This window comes from Zootoca vivipara, chromosome 1 (assembly GCF_965207765.1).
Source record: "Zootoca vivipara chromosome 1, rZooViv2.hap1.1, whole genome shotgun sequence".
Classification (NCBI taxonomy): Eukaryota; Metazoa; Chordata; class Lepidosauria; order Squamata; family Lacertidae; genus Zootoca; species Zootoca vivipara.
Genome location: NC_142582.1, coordinates 68,392,080 through 68,405,859, shown reverse-complemented (window position 1 = coordinate 68,405,859; position 13,780 = coordinate 68,392,080). Strand labels below are relative to the sequence as shown.

At 42.9% G+C, this 13,780-nt stretch overlaps 1 protein-coding gene across 4 annotated transcripts in view; it reads right to left on the bottom strand.

Moving 5' to 3' along the window:
• USP47 (ubiquitin specific peptidase 47) overlaps positions 1 to 11,098 on the bottom strand; it is a 47,727-nt gene extending 36,629 nt beyond the window's left edge. For 2 of the 4 annotated variants that reach the window (XM_035119002.3, XM_035119011.3), the window contains exons 1-2: positions 10,859 to 11,098; positions 2,963 to 3,022 (exon numbers count right to left, since the gene is read on the bottom strand). In XM_035119002.3, coding sequence (XP_034974893.2) covers positions 2,963 to 3,022; positions 10,859 to 10,897 — 99 coding nt within the window. In that variant the 5' untranslated portion in view covers positions 10,898 to 11,098. The remainder of the gene's footprint in view (positions 1 to 2,962; positions 3,023 to 10,858) is intronic. The other 2 variants (XM_035119021.3, XM_088667473.1) reach the window with 1 other exon arrangement.
• Between the last annotated feature and the right edge of the window lie 2,682 nt (positions 11,099 to 13,780).

Below are 13,780 nucleotides of genomic sequence, written 5' to 3'. Positions count from 1 at the left end.
AATATCAAACTCTCAGATATTAATATTGAAAATTAAAATGGTGCCATCTATTATCTCCCTCAATTTCCCCCTCAAAACCCATTTCAACAAAGCCTGTACATTGCAGCCAAGCCTGTCATCTAAATACAGTTTGTTAGTGTGATAGTACACTGCTTGGCCATGAAGTCTTGGGAATGCAAAAACAGGGGCTTGCCAGACTTGGTGAGCTGTGTTGGGTTTGGTAAATCACTATTTGTGCAAACCACACTTAATTCTAACCCCCAACTACACCCAAAGACCTAATCCTATTCTACAACTACACAGTATGTACAACTGTATTTTAGACTGCCAACTCCTTTTGATCAATAACCCATCCTTTTTAGTTACAGGTAGGTAGCCGTGTTGGTCTGAGTCGAAGCAAAATAAAAAATTCCTTCCGTAGCACCTTAAAGACCAACTAAGTTTATATTTTGGTATGAGCTTTCGTGTGCATGTATCTGAAGAAGTGACCATCCTTTTTATTTATTTACAACATTCTGTAATGTGTAATAATAAAATAAAATAATAATAATAATAATAATAATAATAATAATAATAATAATAATTCATTATTTATACCCCGCCCATCTGGCCGGGTTCCCCCAGCCACTCTGGGCGGCTTCCAACAAAATATTAAAATACAGAAATCCATCAAACATTAAAAGCTTCCCTAAACAGGGCTGCCGCCTTAAGATGCCTTCTAAAGGTCTGGTAATTGTTATTCTCTTGTTATATATACTGTTGGTGCTGTATATATAAACAGTAAATATTTTTCTATATTTACTCTCCATACAGCTGGTCCTTTAACAATGGATCATGCTGCCACCCCGGTCATCTTTTTGCAAGCATTTTTCAGAAAATAACCTATCCTTCAGATCCTTGCAGCTGCAATTTTTACATCTTCTCTAGCTCTGCTACGTATATGCTTTTACAAGTAAAGCAATCAGAACTGATTGTAATATTTTAAATGAGGGTTAATGTACCTCCAGCTCACGCTTCAATGTTGGCCTGTAAGGTTTTTCCTTAAAGAAGTTCTCCAAAGCACTCAAACTCAGCACTAAGCAGCATTGTTTCTTTTGTCCCTGTCAATGGCAAGAAAGAGGAGAAACAGCCACTTTGCCAGGCCTAAGCTCAGAGCTTCCTAGAATACCAAACCTGGGGATGACCTTGGTGGTGTAGTTCTCAAGTGGGAACCCCATGCAAAGGATTTTGACAGATGGGTGGGACAACACATGCCAGTCATGTAACATTTTAATAACTTTGTTTTATTGGCAAGTGAGTGGCCCCATTTACATCAAGGTCAATGCTAAGCATGATTAGCTTGAAAATCCTGGCTAAAAGCTAGGGACCAGAACCAAGAACTAGACCAGAATGGTTTTATTATATATTTCAAGATATAATAATAGTTATTCTACTTACACTCCTCCCTCCATACCACCAGATACACATAAAAAAGTTCAGTATGGGCAGGTACACAAGGGACTCCCCCACTCACTCACAAGAATCCAAATAAAGGGGGCAAGCCTTTATTCTTCCAAGCAAGCCAACAAAAATATTATTAGGAGAAATGAAAGGCAAAGCAAGAAAAGAGGCACTACTTTACTGCTAGAGTCATTTCATTTTTGAGAATAGTTACAGGTAGGTAGCCGTGTTGGTCTGCCCTAGACAAAACAAAATTTTAAAAAAATCCTTCCAGTAGCACCTTAGAGACCAACTAAGTTTGTCATTGGTATGAACTTTTGTGTGCACGCACACTTCTTCAGATACACTAAAACAGAAGTCACCACCCTCTCACTATATATAAGGGTCTGGTGACTTCTGTTTCAGTGTATCGGAAGAAGTGTGCATGCACACAAACGCTCATACCAATAACAAACTTAGTTGGTCTCTAAGGTGCTACTGGAAGGATTTTTTTTTCATTTTTGAGAAGCAATTCATTAACCATTTGCAGCTTGTTTGTTTGTGTGTGTGTGTGTTTGTTTGTTTGTTAACCACAGTGTGTCTCAGCAAAAGACTGAAGGGGAGGGGTGAAAATAAGCCGAATCTCCCCTCCTGCAACTGTGTGAAACACCTTCTTTGCAGTTTGGGTTGTTTGCTTACTTATGAAAATTGTACAACAATTGAAAGGTTCCCTCTTCTCAGCACATCAAAAGCCTTCCTGAACAGTGTTTAGAATGATCATTTTTTACCAAAGCCCCAATTCTTCAACCACTAAGAAGTACTAAAATTATAAATCACGCCATCCCTTATTAGGCATACTGAAATGTTTCATGCTATTATTTTTATTTATTAAATTTGTATACTGCCCCATACTCATAGATCTCAGTTTGTTGGCTCTTATCCAGTCCATTATTGAGGCAAGACAATGTTATGCTCTTAAAAACGCATCTACTATTTTCTCACTACACATCCAATAAAACACACTGATGTCATTTTTCTCTGGAAAAATGCTTCCCAATAGTCAACATTTTGATAGAATCAAACATGCATTCAGCAGAAAGACAGACGTGTATGTGCTCACTATAAACAAAACAATCCACATGAACACTAAAAAGGTCATGTAAGCAGCAAAGCAAACACTCCTGCCTTAATGAGAAGCAGATACAAAGCTCATAAGACATACGGTACTCACTATTTTATTCTAAAGTATTTTCAGTTATGTGCCATACAACTCTTCTAAAAAAAAACATCAAGCACATTATTTTATTTTGGAGCTCTTAACACCATGCTTTTTAATTCTTGTGAATGTTACACAAAAAAGCAACCAAGCTTACTATTTTGTACAACACACACACCAAAATACCAAAGCTTCCTTGTAAGAATAAAGCTCAAAGTACACTCACAAAGCATTTTACTAACTCATGCAGATGTTAACAAGTATTAGTCTCATGCTGTTACTACCCAGTTAAGCAATCTGTTTTAAATGTTTACTGCAGCTAACTACCTGCGAAAATTTCTTCTTCATTTCATCAAAGATACTTTGTCTGCATCTCCAAAGCATATCCTAAGGTATATAAGCACAAAACAGTAAGATTATAGCACCCTGAAGTGGAGTAGAATCTTCAAATGTTTACTCAGAAAATCTATACAGCTTTGAAAGTTACTTGCAAAAAAAAATTAAAAACAATTTTCCTCTAAAATAATGAACACTTGGAAAACTGAGCCTGAAAGAATGTGGAAATCCTAGGTCACAGTCTGTCTGGTTGAGATCTCAAAGTTTTAGATCACGGATAGGGAACCCTTAACCCACCAGATGCTGCTGGACTTATTCCCATCAGTCCTAGCCAGCCTGACCAATAGTCAGGAATGATAGGAGTTGGGAGTCCAAGAATATCTAGAGGGTCACAGGTTTTAGATTAACCTAATGCAGAGGGCAACTAAATCTACTACAAACCCAAACACATGCATCTTGAAGCATGTTCCCTTCCAATGGTCACAAGAGAAAGGGGCGCTGTTCCCACATTGTTGTGAAACTTTCAGCAATGTGCAGAATTTAATTCCTAATAAACAACTATCTTGACTTTTAGAAGACATGTGTTTATTTCCTTGACATCTGAAGTGAGGGCATTCCATAGGGGGGTGCCACTACCAAGAAGGCCCTCTGCCTGGTTCCCTCACTGCGAGAACCAGAAGACCCTTGGAGGAGAACCTCAGTGTCTGGGCTGAGCAATGGGGGTGAAGACACTTCTTCAGGCATACTGGGCCGAGGCCATTTAAGGCTTTAAAGGTCACCACCAACACTTTGAATTGTGCTCAGAAATGCACTTGGAGCCAGTGAAGATCCTTTAGAATCGATGTTATATGGTCCCGGTGGCAACTCCCAGTCACCAGTCTAGCTGCCGCATTGTGGATTAGTTGTAATTTCAGAGTCACCTTCAAAGGTAGCACAAGTAGAGCACATTGCAGTAGTTCAAGCAGGAGATAACCAGGGCACGCACCCCTCTGGTGAGACAGTCTGCATACCAGATGGAGCTGGTAAACAGTTGCCCTGGTCACAGAATTGACCTGCGCCTCCATGGACAGCTGTGAATCCAAAATTACTCCCAGGTTGCGCACCTGGTCTTTCAGGGGCATGGTTACCCTGTTAAGACCAGGGAGTCCCCCACACCCGCACACCCACCCGTCCCCCCAAAACAGTACTGTACTTCTGTCTTGTCAAGATTCAACCTCAATTTGTTAGCTGTCATCCCTCCTCCAACTGCCTCCACACACACACACAGGACCTTCACTACCCTCACTGGTTCTGATTTGAAGGAGATGTGGAGTTGTATATCATCTGTACAAGTACTGTAAAAAGCTACTGACCAGAAATTGTTTCCATGTTGCACCTCACTAAAAAGTTCTAAAACTCAATCAACCTAAGCAAAGCCATCACCAAATAATAACCATAGAAATGTGGAAACTTTTTGCCCTTCAATTACTGCAGTATCCCTGTTAATTTTGACATGCAGTTGACTCTCTTCATTTTAAAGAGATCCTGCACTTCAAAATAATCCATTAATAACCGTGGTAGGAATATCTCATTCTATGGTCAACAAATGAGCACACAACTTACTGGAAATGTGACTTGAACCAATTTGTGGAGGATGTGGTCCTAGTGATATGAAAACAAATACTGTGGCTATATACTGTGATATTATGACTGTGTGTGTTTATGATCTGATCCCAAAATATATGATCTCTGCAACATGTCAACAAAATCCATGGCTATGGTGCAACCCAGATATGTCAAATATTGTTGATTTGGCATGCATTTTTAAAGGAAAGCTATCAGAAAAAGAGAATAACTTTTTCAATATCCATTTCCTATGTATGTCTACTACAAGGGACAGCCAACGTCATGCTCTCCAGATACTATGGACTACAATTTCCATCAGCTCCAGCCAAAAGGAAGACAGGAGTTGTAGTCCAGCAACATTGAGATGGCATTGTGTTGGGTGTCTGCACTGATTCAGAGATGGAGCATGATTATTGCAACAGAGCACTTGCGTATCACATCCCAAAGTTTTGCCATTTTCAGTTATAGATAACATTTCTATTGATGCATATCCAGTCAGAGAATCTGTAAAACTGCAATATTATCATTTTAAATGATAAAATGAACATAAGATTAATTAATAAAACATAATCCTTGCAAATGAAGCTCGCAGCAGTCTGCATTGAAAATCAAAATTTTCGTAACACACAGTTCAGCAGACATGACTAAACATAAATCCAAAGACTATTTGCCTCAGTTTTGATTAGTCATTTCTCCTCCAGGCCTGGATCTAGTTTTCTGCCAGTTCAAATCACAGCTGTTATTATTTGCATCGTATACAATCTGTATGTATTTTATTCAGCAGAGGGGCCACAGATAGCAGCAGAGTGTATGCTTTACAACCAGATGGTTTCAAGTTCATCTCCTGGAGTGTTCAGTTAAAAAGATTTCACACAGAAGTGCTGAAAAAGTCTCCTACCTAAATCTATGTAGAGAAACTGCCACACATAGCAAAGTGTACTGGACTGGATGGGCTAGTTGTATCATGTAACACTGTTTTTTACAGAGTAATATTTTGAAGTAGTGCAGTCCAGCTGCTCAGTCCCAGACCCCTGCCTCAGAGAATTTGGGAGGAGCTGCTGCCTGATATAGGAAATGCTGCCTGAATAATTCTGCCTCCATACTCTGTGAAATTTCTCAAGATACACATGTAATTTTACATTAGAATATTTTGTAAGCTGTTTTGAGGTCAGAAAAAATTATAAATTAATTAAAAATTACAATTAAAATATGGCCTTCATTGACCCAGGTGCCTGCAATCAACCTTCACTTTTTTACTTCTGAACCTAATCAAGCCCTACAGCTTTAATTTTAGCCAACTGTAATAATCTCTAATCAAGGTACTGAATGATCCTGGTTTTCCAGACCAATACCTGTAAGTTGCTGCTGCTTCTGTTACCTGGCCCCACAGAAATTTGCTAAAACTGCTTCAAAAAGGAACCAACCTCAACTGAATACAGTGGTACCTCTACTTACGAATGTTTCTACTTACGAATGTTTCTACTTACGAACAGAGCTCCGTCCGCCATCTTGGATGCGGTTTAGATAGGGTCGCTAAATTTTTTCTCCCAATGCATTCCTATGGGATTTGACTTACAAATTTTTTCGACTTACGAATGTGCGTTCAGAACGCATTAAATTCGTAAATCAAGCATATTTATGCAACCCAGCTACAAACAAATATTTATTTGTACTATCTGTCCTCAGTGACTGGCTGCAAAGTTCTACAACTGATTTACTTTTGCATGTTTGAGCCTATGCTATATAACTATATTATACATATATCTGTAGTGTGGTTGTATATGCAAAAGTTCTTTTTGGCTTTGCACTCTAGCACTGCCAAAGACATATCAAGTGTCCCTCTAATTTCATGTGCTGTTTTCACCAGTGTTCCAGTGCCTCAAGAATATGTTAAAAATTTAAAAGAAACAACAATTTGATTTAATTCACCCTATGGAGTAGTAGCTGCTCGAAGTTTAACATATGTATTCTGAACTACTGCTCAGGGATTAATTGCAAATTAATTATTAAAACAACACAATCTTTAATTTTCAGAAACTGTTTTAGGTTGCTTCAAGCATGGTCCAACAATGTGATATTCACCTATGCATACGTTAGTAGCAAGCTTTTTTGGTTTATTAAGTCTTTTTAATGTATTTTCACATTATGTACCAAATCACTGCAATTATGTACTAAAAACAGAACCTTTACAAGTAATTATTTGGATGATGTTGATTATTATTAGCATTATTTTATTTATACCCCATTCATCTGGCTGGGTTTCCCCAGCCACTTGGGACAGCTTCCAGCAGAATATAAAAACACATGCTATTCATTAAGTTGTCTTGCACATAAAAAGATGCGAATGAAAGGTGTTCCACCTTCATATACTAAATTGAAGCAAAGAGTTGGTGGATTATCACAATGCATTTCTGTACATCCCAGTTGGCATAAATTTCACTAAAATATTTAATAGGAGATCCTTAAGTTCAGGCTTTTATCAGTTTTTACTGTAATACAGTGGTACCTCCGGTTGCTGATGGGATCCATTCTGGAGCTCTGGTCAGATCCAGAGGTTTCCGCAACCAGAGGGACTGCTTCTGCACGCGCGGCAGCAGACCGCTTCTGCGCATATGCGTGGAGCGGTAGAGCACTCCTGTGAATGAGCGCACAGCGAAACACTTCCATGTTTGCCACTTTTGCAACCCAAAGTTTACATTATCCAAGTGTAACATAAGCTGAAGTGCTACTGTATACTTATGAACATTCCTACAAAAATGTGATGTAGGAGTTTGGGAGTGCATTTCATAAACGGGGAAATGATTTATGGTTACAAAAATCATGCAATATAGATACACACACACACACACACACACACATTTATATATATATATATATATATATATATATATATACACACACACACATATATATATACACACACACACACACATATATATACACATACGGTACATACACACACACACACACACAAAATTCTGAAAAGTATCAATGTGCCTGAAGAGTAGAGACTAGAGATAAAAATGCAAAGCTTTCTAGTGCTCTAATCAAAGGGTAGTACAGTGTAATAATTAAAGTAGAAAATAAAATGCTACTGGGGGGGGGGATTGTGTACAGTCACACATCAGAATTCTAATGGATTTACAGTGGCGTCCCAAACCACCCTTGAATTTCTTGAACAACAGATTAAGTGTTTCCACCCTTTACATGCATATTTATAACATCAAGACTGCAACTTACTAGAAAATAAATACCACAGAACTCAGATGTACTTTCTTGTTAGTAAACATGCTAAGAATTACATTGAACTAGATTTAAGAATGCAGCTCCTTTTAATCATTTGGTGTGTACTAGTCTGTGTTTATATCCAAGAAATACTACAAAATATGTTTTATTATTATATTTTAAGAAGAAACAAAAAAGTATTGTACAAAATCTACAGATGCAGTTAAGTGATTTCTTCAAAATGTGAGGTTAGAAGAAACAAGAACCTTTCTTTATCCAATTAAGTACAGAATTCAATATATCCAAAAAGGGAGAGGACTTAAATCCTGTTCCGCTCTAGAAGATAAAAATAAGCTTCAAAAGCATTTGAATAATATCTACAGAGGAACAATGATCAGAGCCAGACTCTGCCATTAATCATTCCAGTCTCTGCTAGTTATCTACAATTACTGCCAAAGGCCTTCTGCTATTAGCCTTTGCTTCTTGGCTGTCACATGATGTTGCACCATTATTGTTCACATTACAGTACTATATAATTCAGAACTATATGGGTATGTCATACATGCCATAAATGTGGAAATTGTACACTATTAAAAAACAAATACACTGATCTACAATTTTTATGAGTGACAATGCCACACACTTCCCCTCTCATCTATATTATTTTGTACAAGTTACCACGCTAGTGGTTAGGGCTGAAGGAACTCACAGCCCTAACTGGGGGTAGGGAAACCCACTTTGCTGTGACTTCAAAATACAAGGTAAGTTGTACTAAAATTTTTTGGGGGGGGAGCAAAGCAAACCATAAACAAAGTACTGTTTTCAGATGCATTTTTGGGTCATGTGTGTGACCTCTTCTCTATGAAGTTGTGTTTTTGCAATGATGCATCCAAACACCTGTTCCCATGTAGAAAGGTAAATTATTTTTAATATTTTACTGAATGAGTTTAGGGTCAGGATTCCAGCATGGCAATTTAATATTATATGCCATCTTACTCCCCTGCAACTGAAAAGATTGACTTGGAAAAGATTATATTCGCTTCAAAAAGATCCTCTAGAACAGGCATGTCAAACCTGCGGCCCTCCAGATGTTTTGGACTACAATTCCCATCTTCCCCAACCACTGGTCCTGCTAGCTAGGGATCATGGGAGTTGTAGGCCAAAACATCTGGAGGGCCGCAGGTTTGACATGCCTGCTCTAGAAGTTCCAACGATCTCAAGGCCATTTCTCATGTTACGAAGCTGAAAGGTAACTGGTCAGTCTAAAGCCAACACTGGAGTTTGGCATTCTTACATGAAAAGCAGTAATGTGTAAATAATCCAGAAGCAGTTCAGTTCAGTATCCAAGTCTTTCAGTGTTATAAACTCAGATATATAAGCTACCGTAGCTGCCAAATGGCACCTTAAACCAGAGTAAAAGTGGCCAAAACAATTCCTAGTTGCCATTTGGGGGCCAGATGGCTCAAAAGTTCATACTGGAAAATTGAATAAAAATTGGTTCCTGAAATTCATTCTGATTGTGCAGATGAAATGTAACAGAATTCTATGGGATGTGTTGCTAGTGTGTGGAAACAGGCAAGATCTAAGGATTCCAAGGCATTCACTTCCATAAGGTAGGGATGTCAGGTGCCATCCTAGCACCTGGGCATCTTCACTTGGTCACAAGTGGCTGATAGCCAGGTGCAAAATACACCTGGTGCCTGGCGAATTTTGAATGCTGCTATGGATACGTCTCCTTGGAAGAGCATTGCTTCAACCTAAGTCAAGGTTGAAGGATGAAGGTTGAAGGATGGCCCTTGTGGTCTCTTCCAACTCTATGATTCTAAGTCATTGGGCAACCCATCCTGTACACAATGAAAACTCCTTTCCTTCCCACCAAGATATTTAGAACACTTCTCTATCACTTCCCCATTCAACATTTTATAAAAGAAGAGCTACCAATCTCTTTCTCAGTCTTCACAACCCTTGTTACATACAGGGTTCCAATCACAACCGGAAGAATATTCCTTGTATTTGGAAGTCTGGTTCCATTTTCTTTTGTTAAAATCTAACACTAGTGGTTTTCAAACTGTACTCAAGACAACCCTTATCAGTAGCTATTCACTGAAAAGATCAGTCATGGTGGATGGGTTTTCCTGGAAAACAGGTTGTCTACCACTATTTTTCTTTTACAAAGTACCAGGGATGGGGAACAGCATGTTCTAGTGTGAAATCTGCATTCTCCCCAGAAGTCCTGCAAGAGTCAGCACCCCCACATGAACAGTTTGTGTGTGTGTGTGTGTGTATTTATGTGTCATCCACTATCCTCAGAATCCTCTGCAACACACACAGTCGCACACAAATCCATGGAAGACACACCACGCAGAAATACTCCTTCCAAGTAGAGCCTATTACAACTATGAACATGAACGCATGAACATGAACTTGCACTGATTCACCCGGGAAGTTCCTCCTCCCGCCAGCATCCTTTGAACTTTCGCCCACACCTGTCGCGTTGATCTTTGCCAGTGCTGCAAAACTGCCACTCAACAGCGTGGGAGCACAGGTGAGATGCATCACAACACGCATGCAACTTTCCAAGGTTGAGCCTTATCGAGCCTACCTCGACTTCCTGGAAAGCTGCGCTTGCTGACACGGGTAGCAAGCGAGCGAATGAATGCCCCGAGGGCCTCCTTGGCCTTTCCCTCCCTCCCTCCTCACAGTGACAGATCCCCCCTCCCCTCGCGACGTCTGAAGCAACACTCATGCGCGCGGCCTCTCGGCCGTCCCTTCCCTTCCGCAAGGCCCTAGAGCAGCCAAGGAAGGCCCTGCCGAGAAACAGCCGGCAGCACCAGCCCGCCCGCCCCTGAAAAGGCAACACCGGGGCTTCCAAGCGAGGCACGCCAAGCCCGAGGCCCTCGCCGCCCCTATAACCCGCCCGGGCACGCAACGACTCCTTCCGTGAGATTGCGCGCATGTCTCGGCCTCCTGTTCCTCCTCCTCTGCCGTCGCCTGAAGCGGGGCAGCCTCCCCGAAGGGTCTGAGGGCGCAGCCTCCGCCCAAGGGCCCCTGACGCACCTCTTTGGGGACCAGCTGGTTCTCCTCGCTGGGCACCATGGCCAGTGGCGCAGCCAGCCCGGGGCCCGCGGCAAGTTCGGGCGGGGAGTCGTCGTCAGCAGGAGGAGCCGTCCGCGAAGGAGGGAGAGGAGCGGGGCCGCGGCACGCTCGGCATCGTTACGGTCTCGGTCTCCGCCGCCGCCGCCTCCTTTCTGTGGCTCCGTGCGTGCGTGTGTCTCTCTCTCGCCTCTCCCCCTTCTCAGCGAGCGCAGCAACGCCTCAGTCGCCTCCCCTCCCCTCCCTCCGCCAGCGCCAATCAATGGCAAAATGGCCGACGACGGGCTTCTCGCGAGACGTCGCCGGCGCAGCTGGAGCCGTTCCCTCCTCAGGGCGCCTCCGCTCCCATCTTCTGCCGGGGGAAAGTGGCTCAGAGAAGCCGCGGGAAAGCCTCCGGCCTGCTCCCTGGATCAGGGCCGCCGCCGCTGGGCTGCTTGCTCTGTGAAGGGCCGCCGCCGCTGCTTCTCCTGCCCGAGCCGCCTTCCCTCGCAGGCGCTCTACCGTGTTACGCGGCGCTGTCTCCCGAGGAGGCGGGAGGAGGACGAGGACGATCCGTCCTTGATCCTCATAAAACAAACATCTGGGCGCCCGCCCGCCCTTTCTGGCTATCAGGCAGGCAACTTGGGTGGAGAGTTTGCTTTCGGTTGGTTCCGCCCTCCCATGTCTTTACACTGGCACGCACCGATTTTTGTGAAGGCTGCTTAACCCAGAGGAAAGCCGCATTTAATACCCAGCAACTTAATTCGCACCGTCAACGTGCCTAAGATAAAGAGAAACGCGCACCCGATCCTATGCAGGTTTGCTCCGTGATAAGCCCCGCTGAGTTCTGTGGATGGGTGCTTGCTCCCAACTAAGGTTGCAAGCGCACTTGCAACAAACCGTAACAACACGTCGGTTTTTTTAAATTACTTTTTGATTAATTCCTCTCCCCCGCCACCTCCCACTTTCTATCCAAGAGGCAGATTTACTGAAAAGCTATTAAGTAATCTGAAGAGTCTTCAGTAGAGTACAGTAATGAAATTACGATCAGCAAATGATGGCTTCTCAGCAGCGATTTGAGATGAATAAAGAATAGCGGCAAAAGTTGCTTCTAATTTGGAAATGGCAAAATACTTCCGGGAGCGTTGGTTTCCTTATAAGAATGACAGTCATGAACTTAGCCAAGGCAGGGTAGGGAGGGGCAGCTGCTGCCGCCGCCGCCACCCCAATCGATAAAAATACATAGCATACTGAGGTTCTGCCCAAACTAACAAAAGGCCTGCCCCCTCCCTCACAAAAAACCTGGCTAGGCACATGATGAGGAAGTGACCAAGACTGTCAAAATAACCCATAAAAACAGAATGTGGGAGAATATTTGGCATATTTTACAGCGATGCAAGGCACATTTCAGTTCCCTTTACTCTTAAGACTTAATCAATTACACTTTGGTTGGTGTGTAAACAAAACAGGTACTTTTTTCCTTCTCTCCCCACTTCAGCCTGGAAACACAGTAGAAATATGTGAGAATGATTCAAAAGTTATGTGGCATTGCAATGCAAGTAATAATTTGCTTCTATGCAGAAAGGATGTTAAACCACTTCATCAGTACCTCAGCTAAAAACCACGCTAGCCCTCATCCACAAAGGAGGTATATTTCCCAGAGTAAATGACAGCTCCTGCAAGACTGTTTTACCAGGCATTCTGTGCCAAGAAGACAAGTCAATAATTGATTCCAAGTAATGTGCCAAGCAAGCTGTAACATTCTTTCCTTGCAGCTGAATGACGCACAGCAAAGTGTGAAATTCCTTCCTACCTTTCATAAACATCAAAGAAGGCCTCTCTGTTCTGAGTCTTATGAGAGAAAGTTCAACTAATTAGTGAAGGGAGGAGTGAACATTGTTGGGTCAGCCAGGGGCAGGAATGATCCACAGGCATAATGCAGGAACGAATCCAGCCCATCTCTCCCATCAGCATTCAGTGTGCAGCTCTAGGGAGTTCCGAAAGCCCTTTCCGACAATTTATTACAACTCATGTCTTGGAGACACTGAGCACATATTCAGAGTCCAGCAGAGATAAAACACAGACGGAGCCAGGCTGAGGTTGTGTACTAAAAGCTACTTTATTAAGCATAAGGCAGAACAAAAAAAAAAAAACATGTCTCCTCTTGCTGAGAAAAGTCCGGAGGAAAAACCCAACAACAAACGGAAACAGAATACAGCAAACATCCGTTCCCGTGATTCCAACAATCTTTGCTGGAATGCATAACACAGGCATGTGACCTGCACAGTGAGAGGAATAGAAACCTAACATCCTCCCCCTTTCTATATATATCACTGGGCTATGTGTTAGTACAGCCCCAGTTTCTGTACATAGGTACAGTGTCGTTCCCTGGGAACGACCTTGGACAACAAATCTGCAGGAATCTCAGTTCCTGGCATCAGGGCCATCCCTAGGCCTGGGCTGGGTAGCCCAATGAGCCAGGGCACCTGGCCACCAGGGGCGCTGCTGCGCTGCCAGATAGCTGATGTTTGCGCTGCTGCGCCAGACAGCTGATGAGAAGGACTTTCCTCCCTGATGAGAAGGACTTTCCTCCCTTCCAGAGGGAAGTGATTGCGTGTGGGGCCCACCTCCCACCAGGGCGCCTGGCCACCAGGGGCGCTGCTGCGCCAACAGACAGCTCCTCATGAGACGCTATTAAATTTGTTGGCGCCCAGCAGCCACTGAGACCGCCGCCGCTGCTCCTGCGTGGGTGCTGGGGGAACCTGGTGGACCGGCCGGGGAGCCGCTGGCCCCCCCCCAGAAATTGCGCCAGGCCAGAGCCGAGGGCACCCGGCCATTGACCGGGCGGAGCTCCGAGGCCTGGGTTAGCCCGGCCTGCGGAGCACTGGTGCTCCGGAGGGGAAGAGG